The sequence below is a fragment of the Bos grunniens genome, chromosome 9 (genome assembly GCF_055505025.1).
Source record: "Bos grunniens cultivar Pamir isolate PY7600 chromosome 9, Bosgru_T2T1.0, whole genome shotgun sequence".
Taxonomy (NCBI): Eukaryota; Metazoa; Chordata; class Mammalia; order Artiodactyla; family Bovidae; genus Bos; species Bos grunniens.
The window spans coordinates 9,549,743-9,571,782 of NC_141173.1; the positions used below are offsets into that span (position 1 = coordinate 9,549,743).

General features: G+C 38.7%; 1 protein-coding gene across 1 annotated transcript in view; it reads right to left on the bottom strand.

The window, feature by feature from the left end:
- LMBRD1 (LMBR1 domain containing 1) overlaps positions 1-22,040 on the bottom strand; it is a 131,952-nt gene that overhangs the window by 50,678 nt on the left and 59,234 nt on the right. The window contains exons 6-8 of the mRNA XM_086316742.1: positions 17,704-17,792; positions 13,938-14,011; positions 3,002-3,127 (exon numbers count right to left, since the gene is read on the bottom strand). Of these exons, the coding sequence (XP_086172868.1) occupies positions 3,002-3,127; positions 13,938-14,011; positions 17,704-17,792 (289 nt within the window). The remainder of the gene's footprint in view (positions 1-3,001; positions 3,128-13,937; positions 14,012-17,703; positions 17,793-22,040) is intronic.

Sequence of the window (22,040 nt, forward strand, 5' to 3'; positions counted from 1 at the left end):
CCTTAGGTGTTAGTTCTAGAAGGTGTTGTAGGTCTTCATAGAAATCAGTCAACTTCAGCTTCTTTAGCTTCAAGGGGGTGGGGCATTGACTTGGATAACTGTGATATCGAATGGTTTGCCTTGGAAAAGAACTGAGATCATTCTGTTGCTTCTGAGATTTCACCCAAGTACTGCATTTTGGACTGTTTTGTTGACTATGAAGGCTACTCTATTTCTTCTAAGGGATTCTTGCCCACAGTAGTAGATACAATGGTCATATGACTTAATTCACCCATTCTAGTCCATTTTAGTTTGCTGATTCCTAAGATGTCCATGTTCAATCTTGCCATCTTTTGCTTCACCACATCCAATTTACCTTGATTCACGGACCTAACATTCCAGGTTTCTATGCAATATTGTTCTTTATAGCATCAGACTTTACTTTCAACACCAGACACATCCACAACTAAGCATCATTTCCGCTTTGGCCCATCCACTTTATTCTTTCTGGAGCTATTCATAGTTGCTCTCCACTCTTCCCCAATAACATACTGGACATCTTCCAATCTGAGGGGCTCATCTTCCAGGATCTTTTCACCTTTGTATACTGTCCATGGGATTCTCCAGGCAAGAATACAGGAATGGTTTGCCACTTCTTCCTTCAGTGGACCACACTTTGTCAGAACTCTACACTGTGACATGTCCATCTTGGGTGGCCCTACACATGCAAGTCCCTTCACTACAACAATGCTGTGATCCACAAACTGGTGCAAACTGTTATGTGAAACTTTAATTATTAAAAAGTACATGTTATGTGTTTGGGCACATGTGACAACATTCAATTTTCTTTAGAAATCTGTGTATTTTATATTCCCACAAACAGTATGCCTATCCCCATATTCTCACATGACAAAGGTAAACTTTTTAAGATTTTCAAAGGATTAAAAAAAAAAATACTGAGTTACTTTAATTTCCAGCCATCCTGGACTTTCATTTTAGCACTGGAAGTTCCATGTTCTGGAAAACTCTTCACAACCCATGCAAAGGGGGATCTTAGTGAACTTCATTACTAATGAGCTGAAAGATCATTTCATATTTTCACTGAGCAGGTTAATTTCTCCTTCAGTATACTGTCTATTGATTTAGGTCTTTTATACATTATTTCTATGTATTGCTTGTCCCTTCTTCTTCTTGACTTACAGATGCTCAGTATATATCACCTATATTGCAGATTATTTCCTCTCAAAATACTGTTAGTTCTTTAAATTCCTTTTGGTGCCACTTTTTTGGGTACATAAATTTAAAAACATAAAAATTTTAAATTCAACAATTTCTTAATTTGCACTTGAGTTCTCAGTCTTGTTTAGAAAATTCCTCTGCACAACAAATTACAATTTTACTTTTATTTTCTCCTAATATTTTCTAAATGAATTCGATTTAAATTCTGAATCTGTTTTATTACATAGTAGGAGGTTTGTGACAGAGAAAGCAATGGCACCCCACTCCAGTACTCTTGCCTGGAAAATCCCATGGATGGAGGAGCCGGTAGGCTGAAGTCCATGAGGTCGCTAAGAGTCAGACATGACTGAGCGACTTCACTTTCACTTTTCACTTTCGTGCATTGGAGAAGGAAATGGCAACCCACTCCAGTGTTCTTGCCTGGAGAATCCCAGGGACGGGGGAGCCTGGTGGGCTGCCGTCTATGGGGTCACACAGAGTCGGACATGATTGAAGTGACTTAGCAGTAACAGGAGGTTTATGAAAATTTCATTTTTTTATCTTTTATACATGATACTGAATTTCCACCTAAACTTATGAGAAACTCTCATCTCTACATTATTGAATCTTCCCAATTAGGAACTGATGAAGTTCTTCATTTATTTCAGTCTTCTATTACATTATTTCAATAAATTTTATAATTTTCACTAAGAAGATTCTGACATTTCTTATTATTTTATAGTTCACAGTTACTGTGAATGAGATCATTTTCTATTACATCCTCCACCTGGTTAATGATCTGTACACATGAACGGGCACCTTGATGAACTTTTATTAGTTCTATTAGTTTGTCAGTTCATTCTTTTAGATTTTTTTGGTAGATAAGATCTTCAAATAACCCAAGTTACTTCCCTTTTCTTCCCTCTTCCTCCCACATTTCTTATCTGACCAAGACCTCCAGGAAGAGGACAGACACTACTGCCTATATGTGCCTTTAACAAAAATATTCCTTTCCTCATTAGGCACCAAGCTCACAGAGGCTTCCATTGCCAAATAGTTTCTTCTCTTCCAATTTGGTAAGACTCTTCTCTAAACGTAGTAACTACAAATTGACTCTAAATAAGGATTCATTGGCATCTATTAAGATGTTTATATTTCTCACTTATTCTCAATATATTAAACTACTTTTATTTTCTAACATATCATCTTTGCATTCCTGGGATAAACCTAGTCTGACAATTATGAAATATTTCCTTACTACAGCATCATTTTTGAATTGCTAATATTTTTACTTATATTGAATTATTTGCCTCTACTTTCACAAGAGAGACCAGTCATATAAACAGTTTTCTTTTTTTGTGTGTCATATTACCATCTGGTTTCTGTATCAGGATTATCATAGTTTAACACAATTATTTAGAAAACTTTCCATTTTTTCCTATGTTCTATAAATAAGATTTACATATTAGTTGAAGGTGATAGAGGAAGAAAAACTAGTACATAAAACCTGAACGTAAGTGATACAGTGCACTCCGATATTGCATATGGCATCAGCACACCTGGGAACTAGCAAAGTAATGGCCATATGTAAGTAGAACTTCTGTGTTTCAGTTGTTACACACAGATAAAAATTCTCAAACTGTCAGCGTCCTACATTTTATAGAAGGTAGTTTTTTAAAGACATGCTGCACAAAAATTCAAACAGTATCAAAATATAGGCTCACTAATGTCTAAGTCACAACAGAAAGCAGCTCAAAGACAAAGTACTTTTATGACCCTCAACGGCAATAAAATACCAACTCACCTTTGATTTAATTGTTTGGATGTGCTGCTCTACTTCTTCAATGTCTTCAGTGTTTTCCAGACGCTCATAAGCAGCGTTTCGCGTGCCTTTAATCAGATTTAAAGGTAACGCCGACATGCCATAGGCCTGAAAGAAACAAAAGCAAGACTAGTGTTAGCAATACTATTTTAAATATATTAATACACAATTTTCAGGTACAATAAATGTCCTTTGAAGTAATAACAAAGAGTAAGCAGTTGTGAGGGGCACAGTCACTGAAGAACAGAGTAAATGGGAGTGAACCGTGACTATGCGGTCTCATGATTCTCCTGTTTATTACATATTTAGTTACACAGAGTTATACTATGTACATTATACTGTATTACTAACTACTCCTAGAATAGATAATATCTACTTCTCAAAGGACAAGTTACCAAATTAATGTAAATATAATACTTTGTCAAAGTAATAAATCATGACTGCAAGCTAATCAGGGGTTAAGATAAGTCTAAATCAGTAAAAACAATTTACAAAATTATTTTCTGTGGAAAAAAACAATTTTATCCAAGTACATGTAGTAAACTCTTAGTAAAATATATTTTAACACACATTTTATTTGATTAGCATACAAATGATCTGTATGTAGTTTATTTGTAAGTTCTAAATACTTATAATCTTTTTGCTAAGTATTTTAATTCCTATAAGAAATTTCAAAATTTTAATCAGCATTAAGAATAAACATTATTTTATACTATCCAATTCTCTACTAGCCAGTCCCAAATATGAAGTTTTATTGTAACTATTAGAAACACTTAATAGCAAATGCCATGTGACCATTATTCAAAATCATTATTGACCTTAAATCCTTAGAAGAAAAACTGACAACCATCATCTCTTTGCTGCGATGATGATCATTCACTCATTGCAGCAACAGGCTCTAAAGTCGATATAAAATTATGCATTTAAATCTTTTACATTTTCTACCTGAGATACTACCAAACTACTTTAGCCAGCAGGGTCATGTTAGGCAGGGTCATGAGACTGAGTTTAAATAATGAATGTGGACAGAAGTGATCAATGCTCTACTTCTTAGGCTTAACCCCAAACTCTAAAATGTTCTGAGTGATCCTGCAGATTTTCTCTCATGCTCTGCTACCTGGTTTTCAACTCCCAGGATGATCTCAAATATGTTTAGTGTCATTCTGAATCATTTTGATATTCTCACTGGGTCTCCTTTAGACATTGATTAAATATTGATTAAATCACAATTCATATATGAAATCATAAATTCTGACATTTCAGGGTTCTTTTTTAATTAAGAGAGAATGCAAACAAAGAATATGATTAAAAGGAATTCAGAAATCACCAGTTCTATCAAGTAAGAGTAACTCTATAGCTTATTGTATTTAGATAAGTAACTAGCTGAAATTATTACCCAATACGCAAATCCTTGCATTTTCTAAAGGAGAAATACTTAAAACCTTGCATTTTAAATATTGTTAAAATATAAGTTAATGTTCTCACGATTTCCAAATCAACCAAAAACAAGAAAAACAAAAAGGAGAGGTTGGGGAAAGGTTCTGTTTGTATTTGAAAAAATACATAATTTGGACATAGTAGAATAATTTTCTTCTAATTAAATTCTTGTCAAGTTTATACTCCTAATGACCTTGGTAAAATATAAAAAGGAAATACATAATAAGGTTTAAATTATTTTTAACAGTAAATTTTATATCCTCAAAACACTGAAAGTGTAAAGAAAAAAGTCTATGGAAAACAAGGTGCCCAGAGATTGCTGTTGTTGTTGTATAGTCACCCAGTCATGTCCGATTTTCTGCAACCCCACGGACTGCAGCATGCCAGGCCTCCCTGTCCTTCACCATCTCCCAGAGATTGCTCAAACTCATGTCTATTGAGTCAGAGATGCCATCCAACCATCTCATCCTCTGTCATTCCCGTCTCCTCCTGCCTTCAAATCTTTCCCAGCACCAGGGTCTTTTCCAATGAGTCATCAGGTGGCCAAAGTATTGGAGCTTCAGCATCAGTCCTTCCACTGAACATTCAGAATTGATTTCCTTTAGGATTGACTGGTTTGATCTCCTTGAGTGTAGTCCACAGAGATTGTTACCATTCCCCTACAGGACTGTCCTATTCCTGTTCTTCTAGTAGCTCCACATTTTTTAAACATTATTGAAAAAAGTAAATACTTTAAGACTTCGATGAGTATTACATGATAACCATTCAGTCATTCTCCAGTCTCACATACCATTTTATCACAAGTCCATATTGCTATTTATAACCAACTGCCAAGGCAAAAAAAACCCAGTTTATGCCCAGGTATATTTCTGTCTTGCCCAATCAGTTTCAAACGAAGCTTATTTTATCCCAATGCTTGCTATTCTGTTTGATGGATCTGGATCTCTAAATATACTAACCTCAGAACTCAAGGAATCTGTACCCTACTCAGTATTAAAATGTGACACCTACTTAGAGTTTACTGTCAAACACAAAGTAATCTAAATTTTCCTAACCAGTTTGCTGGGTCTCCCTCACTACAAATCCATCTTCCAGACTGTTTCTGAAGCAATCTCTCACACTCAAGTTAGATCATGGCATTCCCCTAGCTAACATCCACTGAGACTCTCCAGGACCCATAAGGGTATTTGCACCGGTGGGAGTCCCTGGGATTCTGGGTTGGGGCCATCAGAATCAACAGAGCAGGTCAGAGGGCAGGGAGACGAGGGGTAGGCTGCCACTCCAGCCAGAGTGATGCTACTCCGTTCACCTATTTTTATATGTATCAGAATTTCACGAGTGACTGTTTGACAAAGCAGTGTGCACTTCTTTCTAGTGCGAGGATGATCAGCGTCTAATCCTGGCCTGCAAAAGCTCTTCATGACCCAGCCCTCCCACCCCATCCTCATGCCTCTTGCCCACAGCTCCTCCTCGCTGCAGCTTCGGCCTTCAGCTCTGCCCTGGGGCCACATGCAGAATCTGCAGTGCCTTAGCAAAACGCCTCCCTGCTCACCTCACTTCACTAGCCAAGTCCAATGCCCTTCAGGTCTCAGCTTAATCACACCACATCTGAGAAATGTTCCTTGATTTGTAAATGTGCCTTGCTTATAATTCAATTATAGTGCAGAACACTGGACATGAACATTATTGCTCTGCACATCTGTTTTATCACTAAGTCTGCCAAACTTGTAACTTATCAGAATCACGCAGCAAGTTCGTGACAAGACGGATTTCTCAGCCAAATGAGTAACAACTGCAGTAAACTGTTTGATATGTAAGGACTAGGTCTGTTTTTCTTTTTCCTACCTTTATTCCAAGAGTGAACATAAAATAACTTCTCTAAGAAAATAATACTTAACCAAAAAAATGTTTTAAAGAGTTCTTTATTCACATGAACTCTCTTCCTTACATGGAACTTACACATTTTTTAGAAGAGTTATTGAATTACTATAGCTTACATGGGAGAAGGCAATGGCAACCCACTCCAGTACTCTTGCCTGGAAAACCCCATGGATGGAGGAGCCTGGTGGGCTGCAGTCCATGGGGTCGCTAAGAGTCAGACACGACTGAGTGACTTCACTTTCACTTTCCATTTTCATGCACTGGAGTAATGCAAAAATTTGGGGGAAAAAATGTATGTCCTTCACAACACCCTGTGGTAACATGAGGCCAGAATACAACATCTTTTTGGGAATTACTGTCTGAAGAGAACAAGTAAAAGAGAGCAATTACTATTTTGGTTACCTAGCTTGTTTCTGGATTACATGCTTAAGTTTCAGTGACTAACAGGAAATTTAACTATAATATTTAGATTATGATAAATGACATAACACATTATACAAAGTATTTATTCATTACAACTTTAAGATCCTTAAACAATAATCTTTTGATTTTAACCTCAGATTTCTTTGAAAAACTTGTATGAAGACTATCATTTTTCAGAAGCACAAAACTTTCATTGCTTACTACTGCCCTCTAGTGAAATGCCAGAAAATCAACAAGGCTAAAGAGATTCTATCACTTAAAATGCTTCCAGGTCAGCCATACTTGCCTCTAATATCATTTGTTTCAATTTCCAAAAATAAACCACCATCTGCATTTTAAAACTCAAATGTTTTGAAAGAACATATACAAAATAAAACATTTCTAATATGCTCTTGCCCCATGAAAACACATTTTCCCTGCCATCTCTCTCTACCTTTTGTAGACAATGCTAAGCACTGCCTATAAACTGAACACATGTCCTGAATATACTTATAAAACCTATTATCCAAGGACACGGATGCCGAAACTAGTGAAACAACTCAACATTTATTCAGTAAATATTTCCAGTCTAAGTGTTCACTGATTCTAAAATACATGTATGTGTGTGTGTGTGTGTGTGTATATGTAGTTGGTAGTTCAGTTGCTAAGTCGTGTCCAACTCCTGTGACCCCATGGACTGTAGTGCACCAGGCTCCTCTCCATGGGACTTCCCAGGTAAGCATACTGGAGTGGGTTGCCCCTGCCTTCTCCAGGGGACATTTCCAACCCAGGGACCAAAACAGGGGCTCCTGCACTGGCGGTGGTCTCTTGCATTACAGGCAGATTCTTTACCAGCTGAGCCACCACGGAAGCTGTGTGTGTATTTTTTTTCTCATATTTAACACCAGCAAAATTTGAATGCATCTTATGAACATAGGCAAGGCAGAAGTCATGGCACAGCGGTCATCATCCAGATATTCACAAATTTGGTCATAGCTGGTTAGATTACACTTACTTCTCTGGTAGAGTTACATGCATTTGTGGTACAACTAGTGAGTTAAACTGCCACTTACAACGTCTTATAAGATAGTACTCTGATTTGACATTAAAGGAAAAAGTTAATGTGTAAGGAAACACAGAGCAAAAGAGCAAGCAGTGAAGCAAAACTTTACTGGAACAATTATGATTCCACATTTCCTAGCAATGCAATAGTCAGAGGCTTTATAAGCTTAAGAAAGAAAGGTACCCAAAGCAGAAGACATTTTTGTATTTTGCTACTCAGGTTACAAGGGAAGAAACAATAACACAACAAAAACAAAAACAGCTTAAATTTACACAGTGGGTGTGTCGGCAGCTTCAAAGACATTCCAAGAGACAAGTTGAGCACTCAAGAAAAGCTGTCTCATCAATTCTTTTGACAGCATAAAAGACACTCTATAGTGAAACATGGACATGAACAGTCAATCCAAAAAAGTGACTGAGAAGAGATGTTCCAAATGTGAAGTTTTAGGAATACCTTTACAACTTATTTCACGTATATTTGCCTTATTTTGCATGAAGAAGATTGATCTGATTTTTTAAGCATGTAACACTTGTCACTGATATAAAACAAAGATTATAAATGATAAGACAGCATGGCAGGGACCCTTCCCTTACAGTGGTACCAACTGAGCCATCAGGGAGGCACACAAGGAGAGGCGCATCTTACAATCAGGTCAGAGACTCAGGCAAGCACGCTGCCACAGGCAAGGCTGAATGACTGAGCATGTAAAGCAGAGTTCTGTCTTCAAAGGTTATTCAGAACCACCGCTTTAGTTCTATGTTAAAATCCTTAATTTATCACTCTAATTTTCTCCAGTATTCTGGCCTGGAAAATCACATGGACAGAGGAGCCTGGAGGGCTAATAGTCCATGGTGTCAGAAAAATAGTCAGACATGACTTAGCGACTAAACAACACAATTTTCTTTAATCCATTAGTTTCATTTATAGTAAATTTATACAGGTGGCGCTAGTGGTAAAGAACCCACCTGCCAACACATGAGACATAAGAGACACAAGTTCGATCCCTGAATCAGGAAGATCCCCTGGAGGAGGAAATGGCAACTCACTCCAGTATTCTTGCCTAGAGAATCCCATGGACAGAGGAGCCTGGTAGATGACAGTCCACAGGGTCGCAAAAGAGTCGGACACGACTGAGCAACTAAGCATAGCACATTTAGCATAAATATATATATATATATATACACATACACACACATATGTATATACATAATTCATAAACTCCTGGAAGACATGTTCATTTTTTTTTTTACTGGTAAGTGTACATAATTAAAAGCGCTTTCTAGGTGGCACAAGATTTCCCTGTAGCTCAAATGGTAAAGAGTCCGTCTGTGAGGCAGGAGACCAGGGTTCAATCCCTGGGTTGGGAAGTTTCTCTGGAGGAGGGAATGGCAGTCCACTCCAGTGTTCTTGCCTGGAGAATTCCATGGACAGAGAAGCCTCGCAGGCTACAGTCTGTGGGGTCACAAAGAGTCGGACACGACTGAGTGACTAACACACACACAGTCTAGGTGGCACAGTGGTAAAGAGCCTGCCTACCAATGCAGGAGATGGAAGAGACGCAGGTTCGATCCCTGGGTCAGGAAGATCCCCTGGGGGTGGGGGGCATGGCAACTCACTCCAGTATTCTTTCCTGAAGAATCCCATGGACACAGGAGCCTATGGTGTGCTACATATTATAGGGTCACAAAGAGTCAGACACAACTTAAAGGACTTAGCATGCATGTACATAATAAAAAGTTCAGTAGTCTCTGTACTTATAGCCATTTCAGTGGTCCATATGATTCATTTTATATGAAAACAGCATTATTCAACATTTCCCCACTTGGTGGCACCAAAAAATTAAAATGTCTGCGTAAGTAATTGTGCCTAGAAGTTCGGTTTTTTATTTTTTTTTAATTTAAAAAGTAGCGGATTCTCTTTCAATTTAAGTTGAAAACACTATGTAAGATAACGTGTCATTTGACATTCTTCTAAAATTCGGTGCCCAATTATTTGGCTATTCCTTTAGATGCGGTACAGTGGATATTATCAATAAAATTTAAATAATCAACTAGTTTCTGAACTAAACAACAGTGTGTACCTAAGAAATTCACACTCAACTGACATATAAACTACAAAAGCTTCTGTAGTTTCAATACTAATAACTACATATTCTAGAACAGACATGATTTTACCTTTAATAATTAATTTCTTGTACTCAGAGTCAAGGGCTTCCCTAGAGGCTCAGCAGTCAAGAACTGCCCTGCAATGCAGGAGACACGAATCAATCTATGGGTCAAGAAGATCCCCTGGAGAAGGAAATGGTAACCCACTTCCAGTGCTGGAAAACCCCATGGACAGAGGAGCCTGGCACGCTATAGTCCACGGGGTTGCAAGGAGTCGGATATGAATGAAATGACTCAGTACACACGCACAAGGGTATCTTAACCAAGCCAGTGTGATCATTATACTTGATTTGATGGCATACATAATTTTCAGTATCCATTTCAATATAAAATATATGAGTTTGAAATATTTACCTTAACAATAATATTGTTCCTGTAGGGAAGCTCTCCTTCAAAGAGTTCTAATCATTTCCCATATTTTCCCCATTCCCATTCATCAGCTCCACAGCTTAATTTAGACCCATGGAAGCAATACTGTTACAATGTTCAGTTCAGTTCAGTCACTCAGCACTCAGTCCTGTTAACTCTTTGCGACCCCATGAATCACAGCACGCCAGGCCTCCCTGTCCATCACCAACTCCCGGAGTTTACTCAAACTCACGCCCATCGAGTCAGTGACACCATCCAGCCATCTCATTCTCTGTTGTCTCCTTCTCCTCCTGACCCCAATCCCTCCCAGCATCAGGTCTTTTCCAATGAGTCAACTCTTCGCATGAGGTGGCCAAAGTATTGGAGTTTCAGCTTTAGTGTCAGTCCTTCCAATGACCATCCAGGACTGATCTCTTTAGAATGGAATGGTTGGATCTCCTTGCAGTCCAAGGGACTCTCAAGAGTCTCCTCCAACACCACAGTTCAAAAGCATCAATTCTTTGGTGCTCAGCTTTCTTCACAGTCCAACTCTCACATCCATACATGACCACAGGAAAAACCATACCCGAGTAGATGGATCTTTGTTGGCAAAGTAATGTCTCTGCTTTTGAATATGCTATCTAGGTTGGTCATAACTTTCCTTCCAAGGAGTAAGCCTCTTTTATTTCATGGCTGCAATCACCATCTGCAGTGATTTTGGAGCCCCAAAAAATAAAGTCTGACACTGTTTCCACTGTTTCCCCATCTATTTCCCATAAAGTGATGGGACCAGATACCATGATCTTAGTTTTCCAAATGTTGAGCTTTAGGCCAACTTCTTCACTCTCCTCTTTCACTTTCATAAAGAGGTTCTTTTGTTCCTCTTCACTTTCTGCCATAAGGTGGTGTCATCTGCATATCTGAGGTTATTGATATTTCTCCTGGCAATCTTGATTCCAGCTTGTGCTTTATCCAGCCCAGCGTTTCTCATGATGTACTCTGCATAGAAGTTAAATAAGCAGGGGGACAATATACAGCCCTGACGTACTCCTTTTCCTATTTGGAACCAGTCCGTTGTTCCATGTCCAGTTCTAAGTGTTGCTTCCTTACCTGCATATAGGTTTCTCAAGAGGCAGGTCAGGTAGTCTGGTATTCCCATCTCTTTCAGAATTTTCCACAATGTTAGTCAGAATGTATTACTTTTCATAACATTTAGAAACTTCCAGTGGCTTCTCATCTCAGTCGGAATAAAATCCAAAATCCTAGGCACAGCCCACAGTGCACGCAGAGCTGCCCTCTGGCCATCTCTCTGGGCACTCACTGCCTCCCCCCGACTGCACCTGCTCGGCTGGCCGCACCGCACCCCACCCCCCCCACCCACCCCCGTCTGAGCACAGTGCGGTGCCCTCCCCAGGAGCCTGCACTGCCCTCCCTGCACGGCTCTGTGCGTCCACCTCAATCCAATCTCTGCTCAGATCAGAGAAGCTACTTCCGGCCCTCACTGCCGTCTGCGTGCTGTACCTTCACAGCATCCGCCTCTTGACTGTCGGAAGACAATTCTCCATGGGTCTCTCACTTCTGTACATCTTGCAAGCCAGGCACTCGCTGCCCTTTTTTTTCCTGCACAATCTTTTCAAGAATGTTTTTGCAGCAAAGAGCCTGGGAGACAAAGACAGTATCTTCCTCTGAAGCAAAGACAGGCACGTCTCCAGGACATTGGAAAGATTCAGCCGCCCTGTACCCTGAGGCCCCAGCTCTCTGACAGTCCCGCTGGGTGCTCTTCATGTGTCCCTGTGAGGGTCAGGACTCAGGAAACTGGTGCAGGACAATGTGGTCCCATGGCTGCGGCTCCTGATCGGAAACAAAAAGTTCTTCATCCCCGACAAGCAGTCCTGCCTCTCTGACCAGCACTCATGGAACTGGAGCAGTCAGGCAAAGTCGCAGAGCCTTCTTGGTTTCTGACGAAGATCCTGCTTGTTGGTTTCCTCTTTTTCTGATCATTTCTCTTGACTCATCTTTCACTGACTGCTGCATCCTCATTTCCCTACAGTTTTCAAAGCATTTTACAAAAAAGTATCATTTGACGTAGACCTTCAAAAATCCTTAGAGGTTATTTTTTATTCTCATCTAATGGCGGAGACATTGACCCACAAAGGGTAAAAGGCAAACCCATGATCAGCCTAACAGATCAGTCACAGATCAGCAAATAGAGTCCAAGTCTAACCCTATTATGTTATTAACTTGTGAATGTTTTCTAAAAGACAATGCTCCTGCTGTACATACATTGTGTCAGATAGGAGGTTAATTACCCACTGATATCTTCCTTGTGTAGTAAACATGAAAAAAGCAAAAATGGCAATGAATAAGAAAACTGAGTACTCAAATAAGCACCTGAAAGATACTAAAATGCACGTATTTCAGACTTCTTTTATTACACATTATGACACTTGAATGATTATCTAACAAAACTAGATTCTGCTATCTAATAGCCCATTTATGTTTCAAGGAAGACACTGGAACAAGCCCCAAAATATTTTCTTTATAACCAGTATTTTCCATCTTTGCAACTTCATTAATCTGAAAAAGGTTCTATACAGTTTAAAGCTTCCTGAACAGCTTTCTTTTGGGAGGCAGGCAAGAAGCATTTTTACCAGATTTTCCTCTATAATTTGAGCAAAAAACCGAAAAAGCCGTCTGTACACAAGTTAGTCAGGCTATTATAATTCATGTCATACCATTCCCATAGAGACTGGAAAAAAAAAAAGTTTTTGACAGTATAAGTTTAGATTCTTTATACTAAAGAAATACCAAGTTATGAAAAATACCTGACTTTAAAAGCTCTATATCCCCAAATGGGCTTTCCCAGTGGCTCAGCAGTGAAAGAAACCTGCCTGCAATGCAGGAGACGTGGGTTAGATCCCAAAGTTGGGAAGATCCCCCGGAGGAGGAAACGACAACCCACTCCAGTATTCTTTCCAGGAAAAACCAATGGACAAAGGAGCCTGGTGGTCTACAGTCCGTCCATAGGGCTGCAAAGAGTCGGACACACTGAGCAAGTGAGCACACACACAAGTGACATGCATGCTAAGTCACTTCAGTTGAGTCCGACTCTGTGACCCCATGGACTGCAGCCTGCCACACTCCTCTGTCCATGGGCTTCTCCAGGAAAAAATACTGCCATGTGGGTTGTGCCAGAGTGGGCTGCCATGCCCTCTTCCAGGGGTTCTTCCCTACCCAGGGATTGAACCCCCATCTCTTACGTCTCCTGCATTGGCAGGTGGGTTCTTTACTGCTAGCACCATCCCCAAATAAGATAAATCTACTCGATTCATAGCAGATACTGATCTATGGTTCACAGTTCTATTATGCTTATAAATCACTGAATCTATTATTACATCGTATATAACCACTTAAAGGTTTACAACTTATAAAATTTATTTCTGAACACTAAATTTCACAAATACAGGTAAGTAATTAAAAATGTATCCTCTTCTCAAGAAAAATGAAGAAAGTACTAAATATTAAAGAGGAAAACAGAGCTAAACTGAATATATTAATAAGGCAAAAATTGCTTTATAAAGTGATTCTTTAATTTTAACTCAATTATCACCATTACACTTACTGTGTAGATTATAGCTGCCAACATTCCAACCAAGGTCAGAGAACTAATGGAAAATGACAAGGCAGCTAAACCATCTGCAAAGGAAGAAAAACAATGTTAAAAATATATAGCTATTCAAATGTTTATATTCAACAAATCAATATAAATATAAAAATTGGGTTTCTCACACATTCCAAAGGAATAAACCCCATATGCATTATCCCATTCTTGAAGTGCTAACTTCAAATGGAAAAGTTTTAAAATAGCTCTTCATAAATGGAATTCTTAAAGATCTTTCAGAGTAAGACTTTTTTCCCCTCACACCTCTTAAAATTAAAGGAAATCACTGCCTAATTATTGAGACTAAAAAGAAATCAGCAGAATATCAGATGCTCAAAAGTTGGCCAAAAAATTCCCTGGCCTTTCTCAATGGCAGACCTTGAGAAATAACATGATAGGAATGTCACTGTCCTTGACCCTTTCTTCCCCTTCTGCTCAATCTCAAACTCCTAGTTTCTTTGTTCTTAACTTTCAAGTAAGTTTGAAAAATACAGCTTATACCTAAAATCGTAAAGAGTTTATTTCCCTCTTTAACTTGAAAGGAGATAGCATTCTCCCTTAGGAAAAAAAAATGCAAATAAATAGAAAATTGTTTCAAAGATAATACAAAAGCAGAAATACTATGCTGCTGCTGCTGCTGCTGCTAAGTCATTTCAGTAGTGTCCAACTCTGTGCAACCCCATGGACTGCAGCCTATCAGGCTCCCCCATCCCTGGGATTCTCCAGGCAAGAACACTGGAGTGGGTTGCCATTTCCTTCTCCAATGCATGAAAGTGAAGTGTGAAAGTGAAGTCACTCAGTCGTGTCCAACTCTTACCGACCCCATGGACTGCAGCCTACCAAGCTCCTCCATCCATGGGATTTTCTAGGCAAGAGTACTGGAGTGGGGTGCCATTGCCTTCTCTGGAAATACTATGCTACCAAGTTATATTTAAGAAACCTCTTAAAGGAAGAGGCTTCCCTGGTGGCTCAGACTGTGAAGAGTCTGCCCACAATGTAGGAGACCCTGGTTCAATCCCTGGGTCAGGAAGATCACCTGGAAAAGGAAATGGCAACCCACTCCAGTCTTCTTGCCTGGAAAATCCCATGGGTGGATAAGCCTGGTGGGCTACAGTCTATGGAGTCACACAGAATCAGAGACAATTGAGAACTAACACTTTCACTTTCACTTTAAAGGAAGACCAAAGAGTGGGTTGTGAGAGTGACACTTTCAAATAAACATGCCAGATAAGGCAATGAAGTACTATGCAAATTTGAATATTCTTAAATATTAAGAATATTAATATGTATATATCCTTAAATATTCTAATATTAAATATTAGTATAATATTCAAATTAGAATAATACTAATTGTTCTACTTTTAATACAGGTTTTACTAGACGAGTATTGACCTAGGTTAAATGCAGGTCCTGTGGAACCAAATATAATTATTAAATTAATTCATTTTATCAATATCAAATGATAATAAAAATTAGAATGATCTACCTTATTAAAACTAATATCTTAGTTTTAAAATATAATACTTAGGGAGAACATATTACTGACAAGCTCAGAAACTGTGCGAGGCAGATTTTTAAGCCTCAGTTTTTGAAACTGTAATACTACATTTTACCAAATCAAAGACACTGATGCTGTTACTTTTTTTATCTTACTAGAAGTATCAACAGGAGAAGGCAGTGGCACCCCACTCCAGTCCTCTTGCCTGGAAAATCCCACGGATGGAGGAGCCTGGTGGGCTGCAGTCCATGGGGTTGCTAAGAGTCGGACACGACTGCATGACTAAGTGACTTCACTTTCACTTTTCACTTTCATGCACTGGAGAAGGAAATGGCAACCCACGCCAGTATTCTTGCCTGGAGAATCCCAGGGACGGAGGAGCCTGGTGGGCTGCCGTCTCTGGTGTTGCACAGAGTCGGACACGACTGAAGCGACTTAGCAGCAGCAGCAGCAGCAGAAGTATCAACAAAAAGTATTCATACAACTAGGAGAGGCCAGGCATTTGGCTAATAGCAACTTTAAGGTATTTTCACTTATAAAATGCATCACAAAATCAGAGATATGAAAACATGTAAAAATATGCATCTTAGAATTGATAAAGAGGAGTGTTCTGCTAAGATACCTGGCCAATCAAAAAAATTAATATTACTAACAGTGATAAACAAAATGTACTCTAAAATATAGTGTTTAAGATTTGAGGTTTTTTAAATGTTAATTAAGACTAAAGAGATTACAGCAAGTAATTATATAGGTAGCATACCTGTAGAACAATAATGCTACCTATACAACTACCGATTCAAGTTATGTGTGTGTTATGTATTGGTCACTCACTCGTGTCCGACTCTTTGCGACCCCATTGACTGTAGCCTGCTGGGCTTCTCTGTCCATGGAATTCTCTAGGCAAGAATACTGGGAAGGCCATTCCCTTCTCCAGGGGATCTTCCCAACCAGGGATCGAACCTGGGTCTCCTGCATCGCAGGCAGATTCTTTACTGTCTGAGCCACCAGGGATTCAAGTTATACTAGCACTCAAAGACCAGCAAAACTTAGAGAGAAAAGTGTTCAGGGCAAAAGGGTAGTTACTCAAGAGACCTAAAGGAGTTAACTGCAGGAAAAGAAGCAATTTCTTTCTCAGCAACAGGCTCAGATGCATAAACCCTGACATGCAGTATCATTAGATGCCAGGCCTGCTACCGTCTTCTTGCTGGTATCAGCAAGATGTTAATGGACCACAATTTACAAGACGAAATCTTAAGTGGAAAGCAAGAAAATTAAGAAGTTGTACAGCAAAGATTTTAAGACTTAGTTTAATCATCACTTAATACTGTATCTAGGTAAAGAGAAAGAAGTACTGATCAAAGAATGTGCAGTACCGTAAAAAGAATAAATATAAAAAGCAGTAAGAATTTTCCACGTTTATAAATTTTCTAGGTTTCTTTGAAAATAGAGTTACTATGTTCAAATTTTGAATAACAAAATGCCCATTCTTATCTGATAGCAGTTTCTAAAATACTAATTTTTTAATGATAAAAAACTTTCTTAAACTGACTTCCTAAACCTGCTTTCTTCCCCCCTCTAAAAATGTAGGCTATGCTGATTAAGGCAAGAAAAACTTTTGGAAAAGGAACTTCAAAATGTTTTGGTGAGGTAAATTTATAATAAAGTATCATTTCATCCACATAAAACCTCTGTAATTGGGGAATTCTCTGGTGGTCCAGCAGCTAGGACTGGGTGCTTCCATTGCAGGGGACACAGGTTTGATCCCTAGTTGGGAAACTAAGATCCTCAAGCAGCAAATGGCAAAAAGAGCACTAAAAAAAAACAAAAAACTCTCCAATTTATATTCCACAAAAAATTACCTAATCAGGATCAAAGAGCAATATAAAGTTCTTTCAGTTTAAAGACAAAAAACCAGTATCTAGCATATTTAACATATTACTCTATATATCCTAAGTGAATTAAAGACCACACAGAAATTATAAAACCTTTACTGCTAAAATACTTTGAAGATCACCTTTTCTTTTCAACACGGTACTTTCATAAAGAAGTCAAGAGATTGGCTGTATAACAGCTAGATGGATTCCTCATCTACCTAGCATCCTTTAAACCATGAGTTAAAAGAATTATGAAGGTAAATTCTTAGCAGTGTAAAAACAGACACCTTTCAAAGAAAGTGACAAGTATCGTGAAATATGAATTACTATGGACTTTTTTTTAAAGAATACTTACGACTACTTCCAAGTTCTTCAAACAGGAACTTCACCTTTTCCCACTCTGTAGAATTTTTGTTATCAGGAAGATTCAATGGAACGAAAGCACTACAAAGGAGAAAGTAACTCTGCTTAATGGTTTTAAAGACAAAAGGTTGAATGAAAGGAAATGACCTGAAACTCCATTTCTAGTAGTTTTTTTAAGGCAAGGTCAACTTTCCCCTCAAAGAATTAGCAAATCCAATCTGCACCATGTACAGAGGGGTGTGAGAAGTTTCTCATTCACGCGTTTAATATATCACACATTTGTTTTCATGATTTAGTTTCTATATTCAGTATAACTAGTTTCCTTTGTAATCCTATGTATTTTATTTTTTGCATTTAAAGCTATTTTGTCCACAGCACAAAAAGGTTAAGAATCTCTTGTTAAATCAGAATAGAAGTCATGCTTTCAGTATATTTAAACGCATAGAAAAGAATGGAAAATACACTAGAATTAACAGTAAATATCTCATTGTAGAACTAGAGGTGATTTTTATTTTTCTGGGTATTTCAAGATTCTATCTAGTATATATAATGAAGTAGTTTCATTTATTTTTCAATCTACAACTGAAAAAAAGAGACAAAGAAAGAAAAGCACTTCATTATCTAGCTCAGAAACAAAACGAGACTGAAAGGGTGAGCACCCCCTTTAGACTGTGCCTGTGAACCCCACCTCCTAATACTACCTCCTATCCAGCATAATCTTAATTGTGAGCAAAGTGGTTAAGATCTATCTTTTTGTAAAGGGGTAATACTGAATGAGTTCAACAATATATTAAGATGGTCATTCTGATAATGTATGCAAGTAAAACAAAGAAATCACTCTAATTAAAAAAAATTTTTAGACCGCTGCTTGCAGGCGGATTCTTTACCAGCTGAGCCACAAGGGAAGCCCAAGAATACTGGAGTGGGTAGCCTATCCCTTCTCCGGTGGATCTTCCCGACCCAGGAATCGAACCGGGGTCTCCTGCAGTGCAGGTGGATTCCTTACCAACTAAACTATCAGGGAAGCCCTTACTTGGTAAAACCGATACTTTTTATCCTTATAAAAAGATGAATCAGCAGACACAGCAGGAGGTTATCTAAATTTCTATTTGCACTAACATCAATTTACTATACTCATCTCAATCTTTGAGACTTATTTCTCACTACTTTTACAGAGAAAAGTGATTATCCACAAGGAAAGAGAAATACATGTAAAAAATTCATTGTTTGTTTCCCTGGTTATAAAACCAAAAACAATTAAATACAACCATTAAGATGGAATCAAAAAATAAAGAACAGCTCATGCATAATATACTTCTATAATGACATTAACTTATGTATTAGCACTTGAATAAAAATATAAATCAAACCAGAAAATCTATGTAACATTCTTCTATTTTATTTGGATGCAGTTTTTTCAGATATATATATATATGGAAAAAATTGTACATGTATATTTTTGAAAAGTATACTTTGAACTTGTTAGTTGGAATACAGGGAAAAATTCTATATTGCACAAAATATCATGTCCAGTACTATTAAGACAGAAATATGTATTACAAATATCTAAAAACAGCATTCCTACTTAGAATATTCAGTATCTATATCAGTTTGATGTAACCAAAGGTTCTGTCCAGTGGGAGAAGAAAGTAATTAACTCTTGCTCTTGACACTTTCATGTTAAAGCTGCTGAATAGGGCTCTTGGAGAAGGCAATGGCATCCCGCTCCAGTACTCTTGCCTGGAAAATCCCATGGGCGGAGGAGCCTGGTAAGCTGCAGTACATGGGGTCGCTAGGAGTCGGACACAACTGAGCGACTTCACTTTCACTTTTCACTTTCATGCACTGGAGAAGGAAATGGCAACCCACTCCAGCGTTCTTGCCTGGAAAATCCCAGGGACAGGGGAGCCTGGTGAGCTGCCGTCTCTGGGGTCGCACAGAGTCGGACATGACTGAAGCAACTTAGCAGCAGGGCTCTTAAACAATTCAAATATTTAGAGAAACTTGAAGTGCTCAAAAACAAAAATCTTAAATGGCCCAAACTATTGTCAGAATGACTTCAGGAAGACACTTACTCTGAGGCAACCAGCAGAGCACTAACATTCCAGCACTATTATCTTAGGTAGAACTAGAGCGAGCAGCTAAAGCATAAACCCTAAGCAGGTTCATCAGCCGCCTTGCCACCAGGACCATGTAATCCAAAAAGATGTAAAATATCTTCTCATAAACTAAGAGCAACATCCATAAGCAGAATCCAAGAGTTATAACTAAATATGTCTATATGTCATGGGCGATAATATTCAAAACATTTAACAATGATTCTCAAGCTTCCCTGGTGGCTCAGAAGGTAAAGAATCTGCCTGCAATGCAGGAGACCCAGGTTTGATCCCTGGGTTGGAAGGTCCCCTGGAGAAGGCTTTGGCTACCCACTCCAGAATTCCATAGACAGAGAAGCCTGGAGGGCTACAGTCTGTGGGATGGCAAAGAGTACGATATAACTAAGAGACTTTCACTCACTTCCCATGGCAAAGGTATTCACATGGCAACATATGCTGCCCTTGGTTCTGAAGACCTTGCTGAACTGGGATTTACCCTCTGACTGGGCCAAAGGTGGGGTAACTCAGGAGTAGCTGATGACCTACATGGAAGCATTTCAACCTTTTAACAACCAGAAGGGGTCAAGCAATGTTCACCAGTCAAATATCAGCCCCGCAGACAAAGACCTAGACAGAGACCTGCCGTGCAAGCGCCTCCTGACAGATGCAGAGGACACTTCAGTAAGAAGAGCCCAAAACATAGACACGTTCACTCTGATGGGGAGGCACTTACTGACATAGTCATATGACTATCAGGCATTTACTGAATGGTGATGATACTAAAGAAACCAAAAGTGTAGTAAGATTTGTGTGGTTGAAAGCTACAGATATTTTCTTAACCTCAGTCTATCTCTCTCACACACACACAAAAAAAAAATGGATGCAGCAAAATGTTTATAGCTATTCTTTAATCAAGCTCTTTTCCCATTTAGGTTATTATGGAATGTTGAGCCAAGTTCGCTGTGCTTTACAGTAGGTCCTTGTTGGTTATCTATTTTAAATATAGTAGTGTATACACTAATTGAATCACTTTGCTGCAAACCTATAACACATCATTGTTAATCAACTATACCCCAACGTAAAGAAATGAATACAGAGAACCTCAACTTTCAAAGACACACAATACAACATCAAGCTAAGAACTGAAATCCTCATAAGATTATAAATTTCCTTTCTGCTCTTAACAACAGTAAAACTGCTTAGAAAAAACCTTCAACACCCAATCTGAGTGAATTAGCTTAACACAGATTATCTCTTCAGGAAGGGACAAAGGAAAGGCTAATGAATTTCAGTAGATATGAAATTGAAATCAGGAATTTAGCAAAATTGAAAATAAGATTTTTACCTCCTACACTCAATCACCAAGTCACATTTATCTTCCACATTGCCTACCTGTTTGTTCCTCTCCGCTCTCCGTAACTACTCCAGTTCAGACTCTCACCTCCCACCTGAACGACGACAGTGGTAGCTAACTGACTGACTTTCCTACCCACCGTTTGTGTCTCACTGACCAACTCCCAAATGCCCCTTTCCATGCATCCTTCAGTGTTGCAAAAAATTCATATATATTTGCTTTCATGGGTGCAAACACCAGTATATCCACAACTGCACTGCCTTTCAATCGCTCAGCAGGATAAAACTCAATGTCTTAAACACTGTATGTAAGATCTGGAGCCCACCTATGTGGCTAAGCTCATGGTCTGTCACTTGCCAACACAAACACTTGAAATGCCATCTTACAATTTTTTTTTTCTTTTGTACTGAAGGATCAAGAAGAGATGGAAGGAATACATGGAAGAACTGTATAAAAAAGATCTTAATGAACTGGATAACTATGATGGTGTGGTCAGTCAGCCAGAGCCAGACATTCTGGAAGCATGAAGTCAAGCGGGCCTTAGGAAACTCTGCTGTTAATAAACCTAGTGGATGCAATGTAATTCCAATAGAACTATTCAAAACCCTAAAGGATGAAATTGCTTTTGAAAAGTGCTGCACTCAGTAAGTCAGCAAATCTGGAAGACCCAGTGGTGGTCACAGGACTGAAAATGGTCAATCCTCATCCCAATTCCCAAGAAGGGTAGTACCAAAGAATGTTCTAACCATCGGACAATTGTACTCATCTCCCATGCTAGTAAGGTCATGCTTAAAATCTTGCATACCAGGCTTCAGCATTACATGAACCAAGAACTCCCAGACATCCAAGCTGGGTTTAGAAAAGGCAGAGGAACCAGAG